The 23768-nt window shown below is 51.8% G+C and overlaps 1 protein-coding gene across 2 annotated transcripts in view; it reads right to left on the bottom strand.

Moving 5' to 3' along the window:
• JAKMIP1 (janus kinase and microtubule interacting protein 1) overlaps positions 1-23768 on the bottom strand; it is a 73070-nt gene that overhangs the window by 15586 nt on the left and 33716 nt on the right. The window contains exons 8-15 of one of the 2 annotated variants that reach the window (XM_068975754.1): positions 18988-19116; positions 17652-17780; positions 16218-16301; positions 12976-13038; positions 10963-11061; positions 8036-8137; positions 7247-7300; positions 6653-6718 (exon numbers count right to left, since the gene is read on the bottom strand). In XM_068975754.1, the coding sequence (XP_068831855.1) occupies positions 6653-6718; positions 7247-7300; positions 8036-8137; positions 10963-11061; positions 12976-13038; positions 16218-16301; positions 17652-17780; positions 18988-19116 (726 nt within the window). Of the gene's footprint in view, positions 1-6652; positions 6719-7246; positions 7301-8035; positions 8138-10887; positions 11062-12975; positions 13039-16217; positions 16302-17651; positions 17781-18987; positions 19117-23768 lie in introns of those variants that run through there. The other variant, XM_068975755.1, reaches the window with a different exon arrangement.

Raw genomic sequence — 23768 nt, 5'->3', positions numbered from 1 at the left:
GGACCTCACCCAGCCCCCTCACGACCACCCTGTGGAGAAGGCAGTGTCACTCCACACTGCGGGTGAGGACATGGCAGCTGAATTAAGTCACTTGTCTAAGGTCACACAGGTGAGAAGCGGGGTTTTGTACCCTGCCCACAGGTCTGCTCCCCCACAGCTGCCCTCTGCAGCCACCTGGGGCATGTCTGAACAGCCAGGGGCACCATGAGGTTTAGGAATGAAGGGGGTTCTGACCAGGCAGGCTGTGATGGCCTGAGAGAACCCGTGGGGGCACCTGGATGGGCTGGTGATGGGGGTGTGTCTGCCCATTCTCAGGTCTGGGCTGGGGGTAAGCGGGCACAGGCAGCTGCCCCTTAAGTGTGGGCATGCAGGTGTCTCTTTACGAGGAGTCCACCTGAGAGCCGGGGCGGGGGGGGGGGGGAGGTCCAGGTAACTGGGTGACACCCTGTGGAGGATGTTTTAGGGTGTCCAGGAGGGTAGGGTTTGACACCATGTATGAATATTCACCTCCTCATTGCTAAAGCCCACAGACGAACTCCTTGCCATGGGGCTTGCCTGCTACTCGCCTGTGGTCGGGCCCCGTCCCGACGCCCCAGACCCCTTGTCTCCTCATTGCTAAAGCCAACAGACGACCTCCTTGCCGTGGGGCCCGGAAGCCAAGCACCTGGGGACGGGCCCGTCCCGACGCCCTAGACCCCTTGTCCTCCTCCTCCTCTGGACATGGCTGTCCCTCCTGGACTCTCAGGGCCCTCAGAGCCCCTGTCCTTGGTCATCCTCTCTCCTCGAGGGGTCCTCCTTTGGGGGTTCTCACCTCCTTTATGGGTTCTCCCTCTTTGAAATGTCTCTGAAATGCCCCCTTTAGCCCAGACATGTCTCCCACAGCCCGACGCCTCAAGCCCCTGAGAAAGGGCTCACTGGCCCCCCTCTACAGGGAGGAGCCCCGTCTCATCTTGACCCTGGAAGGGAATTGAGAGCAGCCATAGCTCTTCACCTTGACCCCGGAAGGGAAAGCTGAGAGCAGCCATGGCTCCACCCCCTTCACTTCCCGTTGTTGGTTCTACCTCCTCTTGGTTTAAAACCCCGCCCACCACTCTCCATTGCCACCGCCCAAGGCAGGCCCCCTCTCCGCCCCCAAGCTTGCGTCCAACTCCAAGTCCCCTTCGGCCAGTGCCTTCCCTCAGAAACACTTAGCATCTACTTGTGGACCTTCCCTGCTCCCACTTAAAGCCTCCCAGGAGAGCCTGGCACTCCTGACAACGCTGGGGGAACAGCCCCGCCTTCCCTCACCTCAGGGCCTCTGCCCACCTCCTCTCTCTGCCCGGAACGTCACCACTTCCATCCCCAGCCTCCGCCCAGGTCTGTATAGAGGTAACATCTACTCAGCCTGTGGACCTGTGTTAGGTGTCGCTTCCTCCAGGAAGGCTTCCCTGTTGGCTCAGACAGTAATTTGCCCACAATGCAGGAGACATGGGTTAGATCCCTGGGTCAGGAAGATCCCCTGGAGAAGGAAATAGCAACCCACTCCAGTGTTCTTGCCTGGAAAATTCCATGGACGGAGGAGCCAGGTGGGCTACGGTTCATGGGGTCGCAAAGAGTCAGACACGACTGAGGGACTTCGCTTTCTTTCTTTCTTTCCTCCGGGAAGCCTGCCCTGCTTCCTGAGTTTGTGGGATCCGAGGCCTTCCACGAATCCCAGCACAGCTCTCAGCTGACAGATTGCTGCTTCCCTTGTCCCACCACATGGGGTGTGCTCTGCTAAGTTCCCTCACCCAGCCCGGGGCCTGGCCTGAAGCAAGCTCCGACAGTCACTTGCTGAACGAAGGGGGATGCGGGGCTGAGGAGGTGTGTGGGGTGCATGCTGGCTCCATAGCAGGAACAAGCCTAGATAAAGCTGCACCCACAGAGCCTCCCCCTAGAGTTCACGTTTGCTGTGCCCCCAAGGGTGGCTACAGAGGCAGCCGTGGGAGCAGGTGCCCAACGCAGCATTTCCTTAGACTAGGCTGAGCGGGTGTGCAGTGTCTTAGAAACTGGGAAACATATTTTTGACAAGGAATGAAAAAGACTTTCTTTGTACTATCCTAAGGCAAGCAATCATAAAATGAATAAACTAAAATGGAGAGTCCAGTTTCGAATCCTTACAACAAGCTGCTCTTCGCTTTTATAGAATATGATGTCTAGTTTTTTTCTTATTGCTAAGAAAAAAGATTTGCTATGCACATTATGCATTCAAAAAAAACCTAAAACATTTTGCTTTGTATATTAGCTGTCTGTACTTAGTCGCTTAGTCGTGTCCAACTCTTTCTGACCCCATGGTCTGTTATCTGCCAGGTTCCTCTGTCCATGGGGATTTTCCAGGCAAGAATATCGGAGTGAGTTGCCATGCTCTCCTCCAGGAGATCTTCCTGACCCAGAGATGGAACCCAGATCTCCCACATTGTAGGCAGATTCTTTACTGTCTGAGCCAACAGGGAAGCCCAAGAATACTGGAGTGGGTAGCCTATCTCTTCTCCAGAGGATCTCCCTGACCCAAGAATCAAACCAGGGTCTCCTGCATTGCAGGCAGATTCTTTGCCAGCTGAGCTACTAGGGAAGCCCATGAATACTGGAGTGGGTAGCCTATCCCTTCTCCAGGGGATCTCCCTGACCCAGGAATCAAACCAGGGTCTCCTGCATTGCAGGCGGAGTCTTTACCAGCTGAGCCACCAGGGAAGCCCACTCACAACAGGCACACACACAGAAAAACTTGACAGGTCCTTTTCAGCCACTGGGGGTGTAAAGTGAGGACAGAAAGCACTGGCCCTGGGCACCCAGGCATGTGAGGGCACGGATTTCATATCAGAGTCCCACCAGATGTCTATGGGGCCTCGCTCTGGGAGGGAACTTGGATGTTCAGGGCTGAGCCATCCTCCAAGAGGGAGAGGCGTGGGGACAGGGCACCTGCTGCCCCCAAAACCCTGAAGGAAAAGTGAGACAGCCCACGGGGCACGGGGAGAGGGCCTCTCACAGTAGGCATGGCCAGTGCACACCGCCCCCTCCCATGTTGGCACTTTGCCAACCAGTGCAGGACTCTGAGGGGTGGGGAACTTCCCAGGGGTGGGGAACTTCCTCCTCTAAGACCCAACCCTCCTTTCAGAGAAGGGTCCTAAGGCCTTGATTCTGGGCCAACTACTAGAAAACCTGCCTGCGGCCTAAGCCACATTTCTCCAATCTGTTGTTACCAGTGAGAGCCCGGATTTTTAAAAACTTCCATCTTTGACTGATTTTGACCTTGTGGGAGCAGAGAAGTGATTTGTGATTGCTTGTATGCCCCTGAACATCCCGTGTTCTCTGCTCAGCCTCTGTGTGGTGGTGGGCGGCGGGCAGCAAGGCAATACCCCTGATCTTGGACTCTGCTGACCAGAGGTGGGTCTGGCGGGTGCTGAGATGGGCCAGACCTTCCAGGAGGAGAAGGGCTTCCCCAGGTGGTGATGGGAGAAGGGCGAGCTGCCCGGGCAGGACCCCATTTGCACACCCAGGTGGCTCTGGTGTCCATCTGCCAGTGCAGGGGACAGAAGCGATATGGGTTTGATCCCTGGATTGGGAAGATCTCCTGGAGGAGGAATGGTGCCCCACTCCAGTATTCTTGCCTGGAGAATCCCATGGACAGAGGAACCTGGTGGGCTACAGTCCATGGGGTCGCAAAGAGTCAGACACGACTGAAGCAACTTAGCACCTAGCACCAGGACCTGAATGCCCAGGGCCATGCAAACTAGTTTGAGTGGGACTTCACTCACAGGCTATGAAAGGGGTTTCATGCTCTTAGAGAGAAAATTGAAGTGTACCTCAGTTTGGTCGGATACCAGAATTGAATGGCAATTTTCAAAATGATGTATGACTTGGTTGAGGGGGGCTGGCTGAGGATGTCACTGGGGCTCTGGATCCCACTGCCAGCTTTCCTACAGCACCTGTCAGCTCCAGGGTGTCCAGCTTGACCCTGTTTGCCTGGGACTGTCCCCGTCTCAGCACTGAAATCCCACATCCCAGGCAAACAGGACACTTGGGCATCCTGGCTGACCTGTAGGTGCTTCCAGGGTCCCACTGACCCACTTTTCCTCTGGCTGTGCACGCTCAGCGCCATTTCTCTCTGAGAGGGAGACACAGCACCTCCCAAACACTGGGTCTTCAATCACAGACACACAGCACAGAAAATGAGACATGCCCCTGAAAAAATGAGAGGACATCTGTCTCTAAGTCCAGTCTCCATGGACTGTCCCAAATGAGGAGCTGGGCCCCTCTCACTGGCACAGAGTCCAACTTCTAAGCACCAGTCCTGAGTATTGTGCCAACCCTGGGCACCATCACTCCTGCCGCCACCCTTGTGGGGTGTCAGGGGGTGCTGGTAGGCAAGGCCGCCTGGCACAGGTCTCTGCATTTAGGAAGCAGAGCATGGCGCTGGCCGTCCAACTTGGGACTCTATGGTCAGCGACCAGCAGGGGCTGCTATAGGTGGGCAAGGAGTGGGCGACAGGGTCAAAGTAGATAGCAGCCGCATGCCAGGCAGGTCCCATGTTCTCAGTGTACAAGGGATCTATGCCACTCACCTTGCACAACTGTAGAGGAGCCCCGAAGGTCTGAGGCGGGGCCAAGGCTGTGAGTCTATAAAGACCTCTGTTTGCTGCATGTGGGAAGGAGCTTATTGGGAAGGGTACAGGTGGGAGAATTTGGTACCTGGCAGAGGCTGTTCTCAGCAGGGCTGGGGACTCCAGACAGCCTGCCACCCTCCAAGAGGCTCAGCGGGGTAGAAGAGAGGGAGACTCCCTCCCCGGGCCCACTGCTCCAGCCCCACCCTGGTCCCTGGCGTTGCCTGCTCTTTGCTCACCATCCTTATACATCGATCAGTCACCTCCCAGTACCCAGCCTGGCCCCAGGTGCTTGGCAGCGGTGCCTGGTCCCAGTTAAAAGTGCCGTGTCCTGGAGTCTTGACGTTCACCAGCAAGGCTCAGGGCTCAGGGAGATGGAGGGGCCAGCCTGCAGCAGCCCCTGAAGTTAGCAGGTGTGGGGCTGAGAGCCAGCCTGGGAGGGGCCTCTGGGGAACCAGAAGGGAGCCCTGGGCACATCCTCAGGCGTGCTAGGTAGTGCATGTTGGAATGAACATGGAATAAACTGAAAGCGCTTGCCGGGTTCTTTCCATGACCCCAGGAGACTACACTGTCACGTTTGGCTCTCCTCTTGAGAGGATATTGTCGGAATGCACTCCATGTCACTGTCACCTACCATCACCTGGATCTGAGGGGCCAACAGCCAGCCAGGTGTGAGTCCTCCTCACCCCGCTCACCTGAGGACACAGACTCAGCCAGGTGACTGTGACAGTGACGTGGGCATCTCCACTTACCAGCTGTGTGACCTCAGCAAGGCTTTGCCGTAAGTCTGTTGCCAACATTTAAGGCCCTGTGCACAGGGAAGGCTGGACAGGTTCTCAGGGGAAAAAAAAAAAAACTATTTACATTTTAAATGTCCTCCCAAAGATTCCAGAAGGAATCCTGATTAAAATCATTAAGACTTCATTATAAAAATAGCATTTTAAAATTTAACTTGTGTTTACAAGAGAAAGATCCACAGACAAGACCACATTGAAAAGTCGGGTATGTCTTAAAACACCCTAAATTAATGTAAAAGGCAAACCAGGAATGTATTTTTTAAATAAATATGGCAAAAGTTATTATCTTTAGCATGTAAACCTCACAGAGAAGTCAGTAAGAAAAACCATTATTACAACCAAATTCATATTAAAAAAGTGAATAGATGAAGGCATGATTGAATGAAGCTATGAGTGAATGACAAACAAACAGAATGGAATGTAATTACAATTCTCAAGGAACAAGAAAATGGATAATACACAAAAAATTCATTATCACTAGCACTTGAACAAATGAAAATTAAAGTAATGACATCATATGATTTTTGCCTGTCCTATCAGCAGAATTCTTAGTGGCCACATATGCCTTGCTGAACAAGAAACAGGTTCATATAGAAGGCGACTTGGTACCATTTTCCTGGAAACGACTGGACAGTGTCAAAGCTCTTAAAAACCCTCTTACCCATCGGCCCAGTGATCCCACTTCTAGAATCTATCCTGTGGAAGTGTTTTAAAACATAGATAGAAACTTATGATTAAAGATGCTTGCTCATCGCTGCATGATGATAAACAGAAAAAAAAAAAGAGCAGAAATACTCCAATATGTTAACAGCGGAAGAATATTTAACTGAGGGCGTGGCTGTAGGTAGAATGATGCAAGGCCATTCGATCTCATCGGGGAAAGCTTATGAAGCAGGATTAAAAGCTATAGTCAAGTATGATCCCAAAGTTTGTTTGTTTCTTTTTTTTAAAAAAAGGGGGCGCAGGGAGGAAAAAAACTGGAAGGAAATAAAACCAACTGTCACAGACGGGGTTCCTCGAGGGGAGTTTGATTTTCTTTCTCAGTCTCTAAGCTTTCTACCATAAGCATGAGTGACTTTCCCCTGGAAAACGAACAGGCGTGCACGTGCGCATGCAAACGCAGACAGGAAACCAGAACCATGCTTCCAGAACAAAGCGAGACGCCAATGTACAGTTTCTTGTATGGTGCCAGGAAGCTCGGACAAGGTGTATGGACAGAAATGCCGCTGGGCTCTACCTTTTCACACAGGGCAAGCACAGTTCCAGCCTGGATTATTGCAACCTGTTCTTCATTTCTCAAATTCTAAAACACAAAAATGGGCAAGGGCGTTTTACACTGCTCCCACATCCCGTGCAAACAGTCAGCCCTACGCGACTCTGAAAGCGGGCTCCCCAGGGTCAGCCCCAAACTCATAGAAGTGACAGGTCTGAGGACCGGCCCTTCGGGGGTGGGGACACCTCACACAGCGTCCCCGAGCCTTTTAGAAACAGGGCCTCGCTCAAGCCCAGTCTTTTAAGAAGGCAAAAGTCTCACTTTGGGATTTCAGAGATCTTGAGTGCTTCCACTTTCTTTCCGGGCATTTATTTTTAGGACTTTTTAACCCTCATTACTCACACGCTGTCAGGATGACCTAACTTCTGAACCCCACTTCTGACGGATGCGGACCCAGCCACCCACGCAGGAACATGGCCATACAAAAGCCTTACATTGTACTTAGTCGATCTCTTAAATCAGGAAGAAATTAAAACAAAAACGGAAACAAAAGCCACAACAGAGTACACCCGAATCAAAACAAGGACACGAAACCGGAAACCGATCGCTCATAGTTACCCCGTTATCGCCAAGGATATCTAATTTCTTCATAAGGTCAGAAATATTCACATCCTGGAAAAGATGTCCAACGTTCATTTTGTGTGAGCTACAAAGGCCATCCACACCAATCTCTGGGGCCACAGCCCTCACTCCTTGTAAGACACCATTCCCTTCCTTGGCTCTTAGTATATATGGCCCAGCGGAGTTATTCTTGGTGGTCCCTTCAAGGAGAGAGGGCTGCTAACTGCCGTGTATTGGCTGAGTTTTACACCAGCACAAACACTGCTTTCTAGAAATTCTCATGGGATCCTGTAGGTCGAAAGGACCTCTCTGTGCCCACGGGCCTAGGATTCCAGGGTCACGGCCAAGGGTTGTGAGAACCACCACCAGCTCCCGAATCTAGAACACTCACGTGCTCTGAGCACTTCACTGAGTCTTCAGGTTCATTATCTAGCTTAAAAACTGTCACACCCCTTTCAGGGGGTGGGTGTTGCCACTCAGATCTCCTAAATGAAGAGACTGAGGGTCAGACAGGCTCTGGGCCAGAGCCAGGAAGTGGCCAAGGTGGGGTTTGCTTTCAAGCCTGTATCCCATGGCTCTGCTCTTTTTAACGTGAATACAAATTTGGTGACCCACCTGGAGTAATAAACTCTGACTTTCAAAACAGAGTGGAGCGACAGGGGGTATATTATTAAAATCAATTCTAGCCCTGGCACAGGCACACAACCCCCTTTCCAGCTGAGCCTGGCATTCGGGCGAGCGGGCCATGGCCGTAATAGAGTGCGGGCACCCCCCCGGGCACGCTACCTTAACTCCTTCCTGGCGACAGAACAGCTGGAGGGCGCTGCTGTTGTTCTCGGGAAAGGTGGTGATTTGGAGGTTAAATGCTGGCGACCTCCGCTCTCTCTCCTGGGGAAAAGATTTGGTTTAAAAACAGAACTTTATTGTATTATTTCACCACGTCATTTTCCCACGTTATTCAGCAAAAAACCAAGGAATTCCAGTTGGCAAAGTTGTTCCTAGTAAGTGCACACTCAGGCTACGGTCTCGTCCGTGGTGGAGACGCTGTCCTGTCTGCCCCGCAGCGGATCCCCTGCGGACACTGGGTTACTTCTTAACCTAGTCAGCTGGGAAGAAATGTTTAGCAGAGTGTCCTGAGTGGACCTGTTGATCAAAGCCCAAGAAGTCACACAATCATCATTAAATACTTGATGAAGAACAATCGTGGGAAATTTCAATAGAAGTCATTGTTAGCTCACTTCATCGTCACATAACCCCAGGAGGCAGCTGTGAACGCTTCCGTTTTGTGGACAGAGAGAAGGAGGCTGTGAGACAGGACCCCTCCGAGGTCCCATGTGATTGAGTGACAAGGCCAGACCCCAGACCCTGGCTTCGTATCTTTTTCAATACGATCTTCTGACTTTGTTCACAAATTTTTTTTCTGATCTGCACTAACCTTCCAATGATCATTCTACCCTTGCCTTATAGTGATAAGTCAAATCTCAACTACTAAGAAAGGAGAGCAAGCATTTTCCCAGAAGTAGTACATTAATCATAGGTAAAGCGACAGATTTTTAAAAAGGAACTGAGATGCCCAGTTACTTACAGAAATAAAGGACTGCAGCAAAACAGTACTCTGGTCTCAAATGTGTTTCCTACACAGAGCTGTCTTTAAACCCCGAGCAATGGACAGGTCAGCCAGCAGCCAAGGCCTCGCCAAATGATACCTTGAAATCAAACTGCTTTTATTTCCTCAAAATTATAGTCAGCAAGCTTGCTTTGGACCACAGCTGCAGAATCAAGCCACAGAACCAAAGAGTTACTTTAGCCGTTAACTAAGAAATGTAGCCAAGGCAGCCCTGGATGGCAGGTCCCTAAGCAGATCCTTTAAAGGAGAGGGGAAGGGCGGGGCCATTAATTCAGTTAATTTCCACAAAGCCCCAATCTGGCTAACCTGGTTTGAAACAGTTTAGATAGAAAACCTTATTTCCCTCATTAGACTAGAACAGCCACATTCACAAAGGTTCCATGCTATAGATGTCGCTTCTGCCTGTTAATACTTACAGGGGGTCTCCATAGAAGAGCTGACTTAAGAAAGCTCACGTTTTATATGAATGAAAGTCAGAAAACTGATTTCTAATGACTCCTCCAAAGGATGGTGGAAACGCTTGAAAGTTCTAGAAAACTGCCAATGCTTATGGAATTCTCATGAGAAATGGCGGGTAGCAAAGAGCCGTGAAAGGTTTTCTGACAGTGGTAGAAGTATTCACCATAATCTTTCTTAACTTCTCCTTCTGCTGCCTGAACGAAGGACTCAGTTTATGTTTAGACAAGAGCTGAATCACACGGCAATACCTGGCTCTGAGACAGTCAGGCCATGGTCCATGCTAGCACAACAAAGCACAGGATGAGATGCCCTAGGGAAGTGAAGTGAAGTGAAAGTGGCTCAGTCGGGTCCGACTCTTTGCGACTCCATGGACTATTCCATGGCATTCTCCAGGCCAGAATACTGGAGTGGGTAGCCTTTCCCTTCTCCAGGGGATCTTCCCAACCCAGGGATTGAACCCAGGTTTCCCGCATTGCAGGGGGATTCTTTACCAGCTGAGCCACAGGGAAGCCCTGTTCTAGAGAAAGCAGAATTTTAACTGAAGCTGAGAGGAGAAAACGAAATCTGAGAGACACCAACATCCCTAAGGAGCTCACTTTTACCAAGGATTCAGGACATGCAAAGGCTTCAGCCGAGGGAAAGGACAGCTGTGTCACCACAGATGCTTAGAGAAAACCAGTCACAAACTCAGGCGATGTGTCACATGTAGATGCGTTTGAAATGGAAACAAACAAACGAAAAAGGATTATGAAGTCAGGTGGTAGCAAGGCAACACAGTAACATCTGAGGCAGGGTTCCAGGTGGAAGCAATAAACCCATCCATGTCCTCAGCCTGGATCCAGCCCTGTGTATCTGGGAAGTCACTGAAGGTTTGCAACAGGATTTCTACCTGTGGACAACAGTCAATCTCCCTTCACACTAAGGGAATCATTCTGAGTTGCAGTTTGAGTTACAGATATATTTAGTCCAGTATTGCTCGCGATGCCCAGGTTGGTGCTCACTGCGTCAAGGAGTTGGAGTAATGTTACAAGCTTTCTCAACTACCTATTGCAAATACCTCCTCTTACCCTGTTTACTTACCTTGTGTTTACCTTGGCAAAGAGAAAACAGGCCAAACTAGCAGTAAACACATTATGGAGTCAGCCGCAGGCCAGGTCAGACCCCGCTCTTTCAAAAGGTGAGATTCATGCATGCAAGGTCACTTTAAAAAGGTGTGTTATCAACTGCAACAGTGCTTCTGTCCGCGTTTGCAGAAGGCATACCAGGTGACTATGCATGCAGGAAAGAAGTAGTTATGGAAATGAAACACAAATAAAAAAGGCAAAATATTGCAAAAACAAATTATTTTATTAAGTGCAAAAACAAGCCGTAGGCAATAAATAGATTAGCTCTGGTACATGTCCAAGGACTTCGGTGAGCATTCTCTTCAGAACATATTAAGGCAGTGAAATTATTCTCAATGTACAGATTTAAAAAAAAAAAAAAGAAAAAGAAAGAAAAGAAAACAAGTGTCACACGTCCCCTTACACATGCTTGAAAAACATCTGGGACTTTACATGAATTTCAGTTTGGGCTCAAAGAGAATGTCTGCTCCGTTTGAGAGTTTACAACAGATAGAGTCTCTTACTTCGAGTTCTAGCACTCTGAATTCTAACAGCTCGTTCTGATCCTTTGCGTCTTGCATTTCATTCTTCAGCTGGTTCTCTTCCATTTCCAGCCTGTAAATCTAGACCAGAGACACCTGCGGGTTAATGGCGGGAGAAGCACTGTTTCTCATCAGGGGCCGTGAGAATGTATCACGGACCCCGGGGTGTTGGCCTGGGGACACAGGGGCCATCACCAGGGGTAGGGTAGGAAGGGGAGGGTCTCAGTGGGTGTGCAAGGTGGGCCCTTTCTGCTCCAGGGGCTGGGATGGCCCAGATCACAGGCTGTGCCTGCTTCGTCCCTGCAGCCCAAGCTTAGCAGGGCATGGGGGCCAGGTATTTGTTGACTACACGAATGGTGGAGAAACTAAGCCACAGAGCAGTTGAGTCCCTTCCCAAAGGTCAGTCCTGGGGAAGCAACAGTGATCCCCAAGCCTGTCTGAATTCCTTCTATCCCAATCTCCCAGAGTCAGCCCACCCAGGGTCTGGCTAGTTGCAGTAGGAAGGTGCCCTGGACTCCCCAGAGGGCTCCGATGAGTAGGAGATCTGAAAGTCTGGGAAGTGGGGCTGCTTGGGTCCCAAACCCACTGGGAGACTCTAGGCCAGCTACGTAGCTCCTTGGATGACACGGAGGTACACAGCAGCCCCCACTTGGCGGCCTGCAGTGAGGACCCAGACAATGCATGACAATGAAGGTCCTGATGGTTCAGTTGGTAAAGAATCCACCTGCAAAGCAGGAGACCCCAGTTGGATTCCTAGGTCGGGAGGATCCGCTGGAGAAGGGATAGGCTACCCACTCCAGTCTTCTTGGGCTACCAACAATCCGCCCACAATGCAGGAGACCTGGGTTTGATCCCTGGGTTGGGACGATCCCCTGGAGAAGGGAAAGGCTACCCACTTCCAATATTCTGGCCTGGAGGATTCCATGGGCTGTGTGGTCATGGAGTCGCCGAGAGTGGGACACGACTGAGCGACTTTCACTTTCACTGGTGGGTCTTGGTCACCCTTTACTCATGCCCCCCCACCTCTAATGGGGCGGCACTGCGCCCGGGGGGACATCTGGAGACAGCATAAGAGTTTTCCGGGCCTCTCAGAATTTAGCCAGAAGGACCAGGGGTCCAAAATCTCTCCCAAAGCCTGCAGCTGCCTCACAGGAAATGACCAGCTCTGTCCCAATGCCCCAGATGCTGTGGAGGGACATGGGACAATGAATGGCCACAGGACAGGTCAGTACAGAGCTGGGACAGGCCCCCGCCGCCCCCCAAGGGGGCAAGGCTGGGCTTGTCCGGTTGGGACATTTGAGGAGGTTTAGAAGCTAAGGTCGAACACAGTCCACTCCCACCAGTACAGAAGGCGCAGAACAAGCAAATCCGCTGGGACAGAAAGCAGGTTTCCAGGGGCTGCGGGGTGAGAGACAGGGGTGACTACAAAGGGAGCACGAGGGATCTTTAAGGGAGGCTGAAAATGTTCTAAAAATTGCATGGTGGGGCTGGGTGCACAACTCAGTAAATTTACTAAAAAAAAATAATAATCATCACTGAATTGTTCACAAATAAGAAAAAGATGAAGCTGAGGTCTCGTCCCAAAGCATTAGATTTACCACTTAAGCCGATTCCCTACAAGTTCCATGACCACAGAGGGAAGGACAAGCTTGGCTCTGCCAGCACCACGGCCTCCAGTCGATGAACTGGACCATGACTGCCCGAGGATCTGCCCACTGACCCCTGCCTGGGGAGCAGGTGGTGGGGGTTGAGGGGGGTTGGGAGTGGTCTGGAATCCAAGATAACGGCAGAGGCGGCCTGGAAGCCCAGCATAAGCGGGGCTGGCAGGCCTCACCACGTCTGCAAACCAGCTCTGTGGGCCCCAACCCAGAGGACAGAGATAGGACCAGTGGGTAGGAGCCCTCAGGACAGGCGTGGGTGAGACTCTGGCGGCTGGAGCAGGCCTCGGGCTCCATGATCCCCTGGGGCAGAGCTTAGGGTGTTGGTGCCACATACCTTTTCCAGCAAGTCTTGGTTTGTTCTGATGAGTAGCTGCTTCTCTTCAACCCATTTGGAATCCTAAGGAAAAGTACTAAATATGTTCATACTCATTGAAGCAGACAGCTAAGTAACAAAGCATCAGTGGGAAAGGTGACTTCATAAGAACCTTTCTATGAAAAGGCCAGAGAGAAGGAGAGCAGTTAGAATGATCTCATTGTCCCTCTAAACCAGGGGTCCCCAACCTCCGGGCAGGGGAACCAGACCTCTTGTCAGATCAGTGGAAGCATTAGATTAGAAATCAGTCAGTCCAGTCGCTCAGTCGTGTCTGACTCTGCAACCCCATGGAATCATGCCAGGCTTCCCTGTCCATCACCAACTCCCAGAGGTTACTCAAACTTATGTCCGTCGAGTCAGTGATGCCATCCAACCATCTCATTCTCTGTCGTCCCCTTCTCCTCCCACCTTCAATCTTTCCCAGCATCAGGGTCTTTCCTAGTGAATCAGATTAGAAATAGAGAGCACAACAAATGGAAGGTGCTGAATCATCCTGAAACCAACACCCCCAAACCTTGGTCAGGGGGAAAACTGTCTTCCATAAAATTGGTCCCTGGTGCCAAAAAGGTTGGGGACCACTGCTCTAAACGTTTAATCCTGAAAAAGAGAATTGGCAGGTCTGCAGTGGATTCCTCCTCCACTCATGTTCCCTAAATTTCAGGGAGCTCATCTGTGTCAAAGCTACTGGTTTTTCCAGTAGTCATGTATGGATGTGAGAGTTGGGCCATAAAGAAAGCTGAGCACCAAAGAACTGATGCTTTTGAGCTGTGATGTTGGAGAAGACTCTTGAGAGTCCCTTGGACAGCAAGGAGATCCAACCAGTCCATCCTAAAGGAAATCAGTCCTGAATATTCCTTGGAAGGACTGACGCTGAAGCTGAAGCTGAAGCTCCAATACTCTGGTCACCTGATGTGAAGAACCAACTCTTTAGGAAAGATCCTGATGCTAGGAAAGACTGAAGGCAGGAAGAGAAGGGGAAGACAGAGGATGAGATGGTTGGATGGCATCACTGACTCAATGGACATGAGTTTGAGCAAGCTCTGGGAGTTGGTGATGGACAGGGAAGCCTGGCGTGCTGTAGTCCATGGCGTTGCAAAAAGTTGGACACAACTGAGTGACTTAACTGAACATCTGTTATCACTGACAGAAAAACACCTGGAGCACAACTGAGCTGGTCCTAGCAGACCCTTCCCGGGCTTGCTCTCTTAGGCTTGAGGGCGAGTGTCCAGGCCACACCCCCATGGATGTGCCTGTGGATCTGGTGTCATCACAGTAACACACTTCTGCTCATCTGAGACCCTCTGCCTAACCACATCTTTGTCTGGACAAGTTCTGTCCAGGAACGTTCCATGAGCCGGGGGGCTAAGTCTGTCTTTATACCAGGATCTCCAGCACCTAACACGGTGCCCAGCACACAGCCGATGCTCAGTAAATGCCAGGGGATGGATGAAGGTATAAACGAGGTAACTTTCTCCCTCCCTTCCTTCTACCCATCGTGTATCACCGTGTCTTCCCAGGATAGACACACATGTAGGCCCACGAGGCTGAGTCCAGAGCTGGGTCCATTCATCTCTTCTCCTGTGGGAGGTTGTTGGCAATGTCCCTCCCATGGCTCTGCCCCTTTTCAAGGTGACTCTGCAGCTCCTCCCAAAGAGCAAACTCACCACTGGGTATGGCTACAGCATTCTTTGGTGACTGGGATATTAACCAATGTGATGCAGGCAGAGGCATGGCCTATACTTGTGGTTTGGAGGCTGCCCTTCCTTCCTGCTCCAAGACCTTTACTTAAAGGAGCCAGCTTCCTTGAGGAAGAGAGACCATGGGAGCCTGGCCAACAGCTGGCACTAATGCCATCTAGCCCCAATCACCTGCAAAATGAAGCCTCTAGAGTGACCCCAGGGGAGACCAGCAGAAGAACCACCCAAACTGCTGACCCACAGAACTGTAAGCACACAAAATTTCTATTATTTGTAAACAACTCAGTTTTGGGGTGATTTTTTAGGCAGCAATAGCAAACTGATTGAGGAGGCAATGGCAACCCACTCCAGTACTCTTGCCTGGAAAACCCCATGGACGGAAGAGCCTGGAAGGCTGCAGTCCATGGGGTCGCTAAGTCGGACACGACTGAGCGACTTTACTTTCACTTTTCACTTTCATGCATTGGAGAAGGAAATGGCAACCCACTCCAGTGTTCTTGCCTGGAGAATCCCAGGGACAGTGGAGCCTGGTGGGCTGCCGTCTCTGGGGTCGCACAGAGTTGGACACGACTGAAGCGACTCAGCAGCAGCAGCAGCAGCAAACTGATACATTATCCCACACGCTGAGCACAGAGCCTAGCACAGGGCAAGGCTCTGGTAAAGTGCTCGTTGAATGAATGGCCGTGTGTTTTGTCCCACAGTGGCCCCATTATTTAGCAGGAACTGGGGGCAGAGCACGCCCCAAAACAGGGCCTAGCGCCTCAGGTGGGAGGTTAACTTAATCATAGACTGTGGTTGGGCGAGTTGCAACCTGTGAGCTCAGCCTGACAGAGGGAAGCTGAGGTCAATGGCAGGTGTGGACAGAAGTGTGAAAACAGCCTCATCTTTCACCTGGACTCCACCCAGGCTGCTGTTGAGTCTCCCTCCTCCCCCATTCCCTATTTAAGCACTATTATTAGCCCCATTTTAAAGATGAGGAAACTGAGGCACAAGAGATCACGTAATTTCCCCAGGGCTGTGAAACAGGTCAGGGGCAGGGCTGGCCTGTGGCCTGTTGGCTGCAGTGTATGGTCTGCACTGCTCTCCTGCCTCGTGGAGAGTTTTGGACCGGCTCCCAAGGCCACCTCTGCCATCACTGAGAGCTAGCTGCAGGTTCATTTGCACAACTGAATCCTCATAGGCAGTGTCTTCCAGATTCAAGTCAGAAAACATTCTGCTGATCGCTTTATGTTTGGAGTTGTCTCCTATTCTTGTACGCTTGGCAAACAAGCAAGAAAAAGCCAAGTTAGACTCTCAGAACATGTTGGATTTTTAAAAACTTGGTAAAGAGGCAAATGAGCTGGGATAGTCCCATCTGAACTCTGCTAGCATTTTTTTTTTCTCTCACATCTCCAGAGCAAATGATATAGCTCGACAGACCATCCCCCTGGGCACCAAGACCCCAGTGACACCACCAAGGGGACAGAAATGCAAAGAGCTACAGGTCACGTGACCGTTTCTGCTCACCTGGCCCTTCTCAACCAGTAACTTCTCCAGATCCTCGATTTTCGCCTGACACCTCAGCAGATCAGCTTGGAGCTGTTCCCGAGTCTGAAATGCAAAAGACCAGGAAGTGAGCAGGTCCCCCCGGATGATGACAGAGAAGGGGAAAGGACAAAGTGGCATCTGGTCCTGAGAAACGGGTCCTTTTTTTAGAAGCACAGGCACCGACTGGCCTGCCTGGTTCCTCTGTCACCCACGGGTGTGACACCCGGAAGAACTACAAGGCCTTGAGAGGCCGTCAGCACTACCCCTGTTGAGAGACGAGCCTGCAGCCTGGAGAAGCGGCCAGCTTCCACACGAGGGCGAGTGAGGGGCCCGCACGTCAGCTCCCAGCCCAGCTTCCTGATCCAGTGCCGTGGCCGTACTTTCAGCCACCCTTTCACCCTTGCTCAGCCCACCTCCTGACAAAGGTGTCACCGACAGTGAGGGCTGAAAACCAGATACCCCGAGGACCAGGCGGGTAGTATAAATAAGAGAGACCGACTGGGTGAGGGGTACTAGGGAGTGGTGGGGACAGTGGCAAACCAGGGGCACATGTCTCAACTCAGAGGGGGGCGCTGCCACTCAGCAGCTGCAGCCAAAGGTGACTACACGGAATGGGAAGACTGGTGCTGCCAGAGGCTCTGAGCTCTCAAGAGAAGCCAGGAACCCGGATTTCTATGTGAAATCTCTCAACTTTTGAATGGTGCAAGGAGGTGAAGTTTTTAAAATAAGAAACGCATGCTTCAGTCCAAACCACCTGCAGCAGTGTACCTCCTCTGACCTACAGGTTACAGGCTGACACTGTTATAGCCGAGGAGCTTCCCTCCACAGCCTCATTTGCCACCCCTTACCTCATGGGGCTGTTGTGGGAATGAAACAGGTGTGCGCCTTCAGAGGGAAGGGCTGGACGAGACTGGTCTGTGCGACTCCTGAAGATGGCTAATGGCCAGTGAGTGGACAGTACTAGAAGGTGGAGGTCAGCCCAGCCATGAGGGCTGGTATGGTCCAGACCTGGGTGGCCAGCAGGGACCAGAGCAAGCGCTGGGTGGGCTTTGAGCAACCGGGCAGCCCTGCCTGTGCACCTTAGGAACATTCTTGGGGGTTTTTCAGCCGGGAAAGAGAGATGTCTGTTTCACAGTGAGTCTGATTTCATCACTGAGTCAAACTTCTGAAACCCTTTTTGCCAGCGGAAGGGGCACAGGACACTGAGACAGCAGCATTTCTTCTGCAAATGCTGCTCCTGCACTAAGGACGAGCAGGTAGCTCCCGCTGGATTTGCCAAATGCTGGAACGTCACCACAGCGGAGGCTGCCAGGCAACCCCTATCCCCTCACAACAGAATCTGGCTGCTGGCAAGGGCACGCACGGGACACCCAGCCTCTGTCCGACCCCTCAACGCCTCCCCCTGGCACCTACCCGGGCCTCTCGCTCGGCGTCCAGTGTCCCGCCCACCTGCTCCTGAAGCAGGGCGTAGGCTCGCTGCAGAGCCTGGTACTCCCTGGTCAGCTGGCAGAACCTCAGGTCAGCCTCTTCTCTGGTTGTCGTCTTCACGTCATAGAAGAGAAAAGCGTGAGGAAGCCCGTGACTTGATGTGAACGGCGGTGCCAGGGGCAAGTCAGGCAAAGACAATTTGCAGATGTCACGATTGCTGCCAGCTGTTACTTAGCGGACTGGCCACAGCCAGGACCTAACTGGAGGGCTCTGGAGAGAGCGCTGAGGAGAAGATGCCTTCTCTGCCATCTTCCCTGGAGCTCCCTGAACCCCGGGAATCACTGAATTGTGTGCAGGGGAACAAGGGTGAGCCAGTCCCGACTGCACGGTGTGCGTCTATGTGGTAAAAGGGGCCCCTCTCACCCCACAGGTCTCATTCTGGGGATTTCTCCTAAGGAGACAACCACCCAAAGAGCATCACTGCAGTTGTGAAAAACTGGAATCCCCGTAACACCTCTCATCAGGAGCCCGGTAGGCTGGACACACGTGCGGATCTGTGAGGGTCCACTCCAGATGCAGGATGATGACTAACACAGCATCTGGTGCTGAAAGATGCCTGTTTCACATTCTTGGTGAAAAAGGCAAATCAAAAAGCGTGTGTCCGACGAGATCGTATTTGACTGGGGTTTCCTGAATGAATCCCAGCAGGTGGGGCGGGGTGGGGAGACGGGGGCTGCTCTTTGCTGCTGTGTGACTCAGGCAGGGTGGGGAGAAGGGGGCTGCTCTTTGCTGCTGTGTGACTCAGGCTCCCTGGGGCAGAGGGCAGGAAGGTGGATGTGCGGAGACAGAGGGTCAGGAAAGCGTGAGAGGAGCCAGGGTGAGAGGCTCCAGGTGGGCTTCCCTCTGCTCTTTTCTGTGCTGCTGGCATCCTCTCCTACGCCATCTTTATATACACAGGTGTGTGTGTGTGCATGTGTGTATGTGTGTGTGTGTGTGTGTGTGTGTGTGTACAACCCTGGGGGGTGGCGAGGGGCAGACCACCACACAGCAGTTTTAATGACAAAGGGCAAGCGGCACTGCCATGGCTACAGGTCTCTGGTGTGAAATCTGTGCTGGGAAGGGAAAGGGTCCCCCCCAGGCTGCAGGCACCCCGCCGTCACCATTCTCAGAACCCATCAAAGTGGGGACCACCCTCCCTGGCCACAGGCTGTGATCACACAGGTCCTGCGAGGTTCGTCTCACAGGGAGGGAGTGCGGCTACAGAGGCCAGGTGAGGTGGGAGGCACCCCCTTACAAGCATCCGGGGGTGAGGCCCGCTTACATCGTCCAAGTCCTCCTCAGGTGTGGCCGGAGCCCTGTCCGTCCTGTCCGTGTTGCAGGACGTCTCTGACAGCGTTTCCGAGTCCACAGACTCCTCGTCAAATCCAAAAAATGTCTCCACAACATGCTTCTGTGAAAGGCAATTTGCACAGCATGAGAGAGGGACTCAAGAGTCGCCTCGATACCCCCACCCCGTCGTCCGCGGGCAGAGGGGCGACAGTGCGCATCAGGGCCACTGGGGCATCCCAGGAGAGGTGAGGTTGGGGGGGGCATGACTGCTGAGGGGGAAGGAGGAGGCCAGAGGTGGTCAGAGGGTGGAGGGTGGCCGCAGAGGGTGCTGGCCCGGCCCTGGCTCCAGGCTCACGAGCTGATGACCTTTTGCAAGGGGGCCACATAGCCTGTCTGAGAGCCAGCTTCCCTCTCCATCAGAAGGACACAGGACCCCCACCTCATCCCTGAGCACAAAGTGAGGTCACTGAGCAACGTGCCCAGCATGGTAACACATGGTGAGTAGCATCCTTGCTATACTGAGTGGGGGAGGGGAGTGCGGGGGCAGGCCACGTGCGATGTCGGGCTCTAGGTCAGACACGGAATGGTGAAAGGGGCAGTGTCCACAGGTGGACCTGGGGTTCTGACTGGCTGGGCAAGTTGGGGGGCAGGGGGCCCAGGTCCTCACCAGACGTGCCCCAAGAGGCAATTTTGGTTTATTTTAACAAGCACACTTACAAAATTAGAAGGAATGGCCTAATGGACCCATATACACCCAGTACTCAGATTCAGAGGCAGTTTTGAGGCTCTGTGTGCTGGGCTTCCAGCTACCCTGTCCAGCACTCTCTCACCCCAAATATCACAAGAGATGGCGTTTCATTCACTCACTTATTCATTCATTCCTTAAGTGAACACCTGACTGAGCGCCTTCTATGGGTCAGATCCTGGGTGGGGCCTGGGGGGCCACAACCGATCAAAACCAGGCCTGGTCCCTGCCCCAAAGAGCTTCGGTCCCTTGGGACCTCAGACGCCAATCCATAATCACCAGATCAACATCCCTTGTCCTAGAAACACTGGCTTTCTCCCCCGCTTAAATAGCCCTTGAGAAGGATTTTTGTTTTTACAAATCAGTGGATGCTCTTGACCGTGAAGAAAGAACCACACCTAAATCAGAGCCAAGCTCCAGGCTCCCACTCGTTAATCTGAACCAGGTTCTCCCACCCGTCAACACACAGAGGCGCTCCGCACATGCTCAGGCACCTCCCACTCTGTCAGAGCCAATGCTTGAGTACAAGCTCTTGGGTCCAGATGTCATAAAAATGTGGCTGGTGCCACTAACAGGATTAGGAACTAATTCAGAACCAGGAAGCAAGGGGAAGGGAGGCTCCTTTGTCATCCTGTACAGTTTAGCATCTCTCATGAGGCTTTGAGGGAGACACCCGGCCACGGCTGTCACCCACGACGGCCTCGCATTTGGCATCTGTGTTTCTGCAAACTGCTTTTGCCTTATGCTTTTTGCTTATTTAGCACAGGTCGGGCACGTACTGCCCCCTGAACTCCCGGGTCACACGTCAGCCACCTCCTTGACAGTCCCAGGGAGGATGGAGAACACTGACCTAACACTCCCAAACCTGCTGTCTCCATGTTTGGACTGACCTGTGTTTACCGCTGGCAGCTCCACCTCCAGTTCCTCAGGCCAAAACCCAACCCCTTTCTCCACTCCATGCTCCACGCCTCTGAGAGAAACCCTGCTGGCTCGATCTTCAACCCACAATCGAACCCTCCATGAACCAGCACCTCCCTCCTGGTCCAAGCCACCATCACCACTCACTACTGGTCTTCTGGCTTCTGCCTTTGTCCCATAAATTGGTGGCCAGAGGGACTATTTTGTAACAAGAATCCTGTTGTGTTGGTCCTTTGTTCAAAGCCCACGGGCCCTGCACTATGTTTTAGTGGAGGCCAACATCGACAGTGCGGTCCACAGGCCTTGCGCCTGCCCCCGCTCTGCTCTGGCCTCCTCCCCTCCTCCCCACTGTGCTCCAGCCACACTGCCGAGCACATCTCCACCCCTTCCACATGCCTGCCGCAGGGCCTTTGCACTGCCAAGATTCTGCCCCCCAGAACCCACATGACTCTCTCCTTCCCTTCCCTCCAGTTTTTGCACAAACATAACTTATCAAAAGACTTCCCTGACCACCACATCAAAGTCTTAACTGTCCCCACCCCCGCCTCTCTGTTCTTCTTCCTTTATTTTTCTCCATAATGCTCATCACTGCCTAACACAAGATACATTGTGCTGATGTCAAGGTCTGACACACTCAAGAAATACTGGTTGCTCAATGAGTATTTGCAAAGAACTCAACAGTAAACAAATGTTCACCCACAAGTAGTTGTGGGTTTGCACGTGGTGTCCCTTCCTTTCGCTCCTACAGCCAGTATGGGAGGGCAACCACCTGGCTGTGCACCCCAGGCGAGTCCATCAGGTGGGAACATGAGTCCCTGCTAGACTCCGTCATCGTCAAATGCAATCCTCTCTGAGTGGAGGTTGGAGGAGACAATTCTATGCTCAAAGGCACACTCCCAGCCCCCCGGGTTGAGAAATCCCCCGAGTTTGTGTCAATGATGCTCCAGACGCCACACCTCCAGGGAGCCGTGGCCATGACCTTCGACAGTGGACACATTCATAGCACTCAGTTCCTCTGCACACACGCGGTTTACCTGAGCCCCAGGCTCCTTGTTTTTCTGGGAAGCCACTCAGCTGACCTTATTTCTTGTAAACACTGCTAATTGCAAGGCCTCCAGGGACAGGCCCGTTGTGCTGATCAGCAGTGAGCAGGGACGCTGCGAGGGCCCTGCCGGGCACATGGAAGCAGCCCCAGGAAACAGTAAGCCTCACGGTCTCCACACGGCCAAGACACGAGGCCAGACGGCGGTCACCAACTGCAGGCATTGCAGACTATTCTAGGGGGGTGATGACTCTGCTCCATTACCTAGGGTGACCTGCTTTTTGAAACTTGGTGGGACTGAGAGTTAAATACTCAATTGCGTGCGTGCTAAGTCACTTCAGCTGTGTCTGATTCTTTGCAATCCTAAGGACGGAAGCCCACCAGACTCCTTTGTCCATGCGGATTCTCCAGGCAAGAATACTGGAGTGGGTTGCCATGACCCCCTCCAGGGGATCTTCCTGACTCAGGGATCGAACCCATGTCTCTTATGTCTTGTGCATTGGCAGGCGGGTTCTTTACCACTGGTACCACCTGGGAATTACTGAGCCCTAAAACAGAGTATTGGGCTTCCCAGGTGGCTCAATGGTTAAGAATCCGCCTGCAGTACAAGAGAAGCAGGAGATGTGAGTTTGGTCACTGGGCCAGGAAAACTCCCCTGGAGAAGAAAATGGCAATCCACCACAGTATTCTTGCCTGGAAAATCCCATGGACAGAGGAGCCTAGCAAGCTACAGTCCGTGGGGTTGCAAAAGAGTCGGATATGATTTAGTGACTAAACAATGACAAATAACAACGCAGGGTATTAACTACAGATCCTGTAGCTGTGCATTTAAAATTGACCTCCCTACACCCCAGTGGAGCGCCTTAAAGTATCATGTGGCTCCAGAGACAGAACCCAAGGAAGCACGCTGCAGGGAGGGAAGGAAGAAACAGCTCTGAAGGCGGGATGAAACACACAAGGACATTCAAAGTATAATACAGAGAACTGACTTCTGGGCACAGGAGGGGAAGGAGAGGGCAGAACAAATTGAGGAGGGAGCACTGAGCAATACACACTGTCCTGTGTAAAGCAGACACTTAGTGGGAAGTTGCTGCAAAACACAGGGAGCCCAGCCTGACACTCCGTGATGACCTAGAGGGGAGGGCTGGGGGTGGGGAGGGAGGCTCCAGAGGGAGGGGACATATATATAAAATTAGGACTGATTCATGTTGCTGTCTGGCAGAAACCAACATACCACGGTAAAGCAACTTTCCTCTAATTAAAAAATTAAAAATATATAATCCCATAACCACAAAGGAGACAAATTCCAAGGTAGTGGGGAGGTCACCACAAGTCACCCCCACCTTGTGTGACATATGGGTTGGGTTGGTTTGTTTCCTGTTAGTTTTATTTTTTTTTAATTGATTGTATTATATGGGAAGCCGAAATGCGCCACATAAATTTATGCCTTTATTAATTACAAAACAAGCTTTAAAAATAAAAAAGACATCTTAACGTTTCAAGTGAAAATCTGGTGGCTGTCTTCTCTGGAGACCAAGCAACCCTGCCTTCCACTGCATGTTCATATACACGAAATTACATACAAGACTCCAAGGAATGAAAGGAAAATCACCTGGAAATACTGTTTCTCAAACCCTCAGCTCGTAATGGGGTTTTTAAAGAAAGTCAAGCACAATAGAAACTGTCGATTTTTTGGAGCCTCCATCATTCAAAAATTCCCTGGGATATTTCTAAGGAAAAAATAACTTCAGGAGAATAAGATTTCCATCTTTGCTCACTCCAAATGCATCTTCTATGGAAAAGGGCCCACCTCTCCGGACTTCTATTTTCTTTGCCACCAAAGCCTTGCCTTGCTGACATCTTTCTATAAACCAACCCAAAAGCTTGAAATGCAGTTTGGGCAACTATGACTGGAAAATAAACATTCCTTTTCCACTGACATGCTGAATATAGAGAGGTGCTCATTCTTAGCAGATCACGTGAATAGAGAGGGAAAAGGGAGGCACCCCCTCAAATAAACAACCCCTTGGCTGAGCCCGGCTTCTCACGGCCTCCTCTCTCCTCGTCC

This window comes from Capricornis sumatraensis, chromosome 7, assembly GCF_032405125.1.
Source record: "Capricornis sumatraensis isolate serow.1 chromosome 7, serow.2, whole genome shotgun sequence".
Lineage (NCBI taxonomy): Eukaryota > Metazoa > Chordata > Mammalia > Artiodactyla > Bovidae > Capricornis > Capricornis sumatraensis.
Note: the sequence above shows the minus strand (reverse complement) of the source record. Positions and strands in the feature narration are given on the sequence as shown.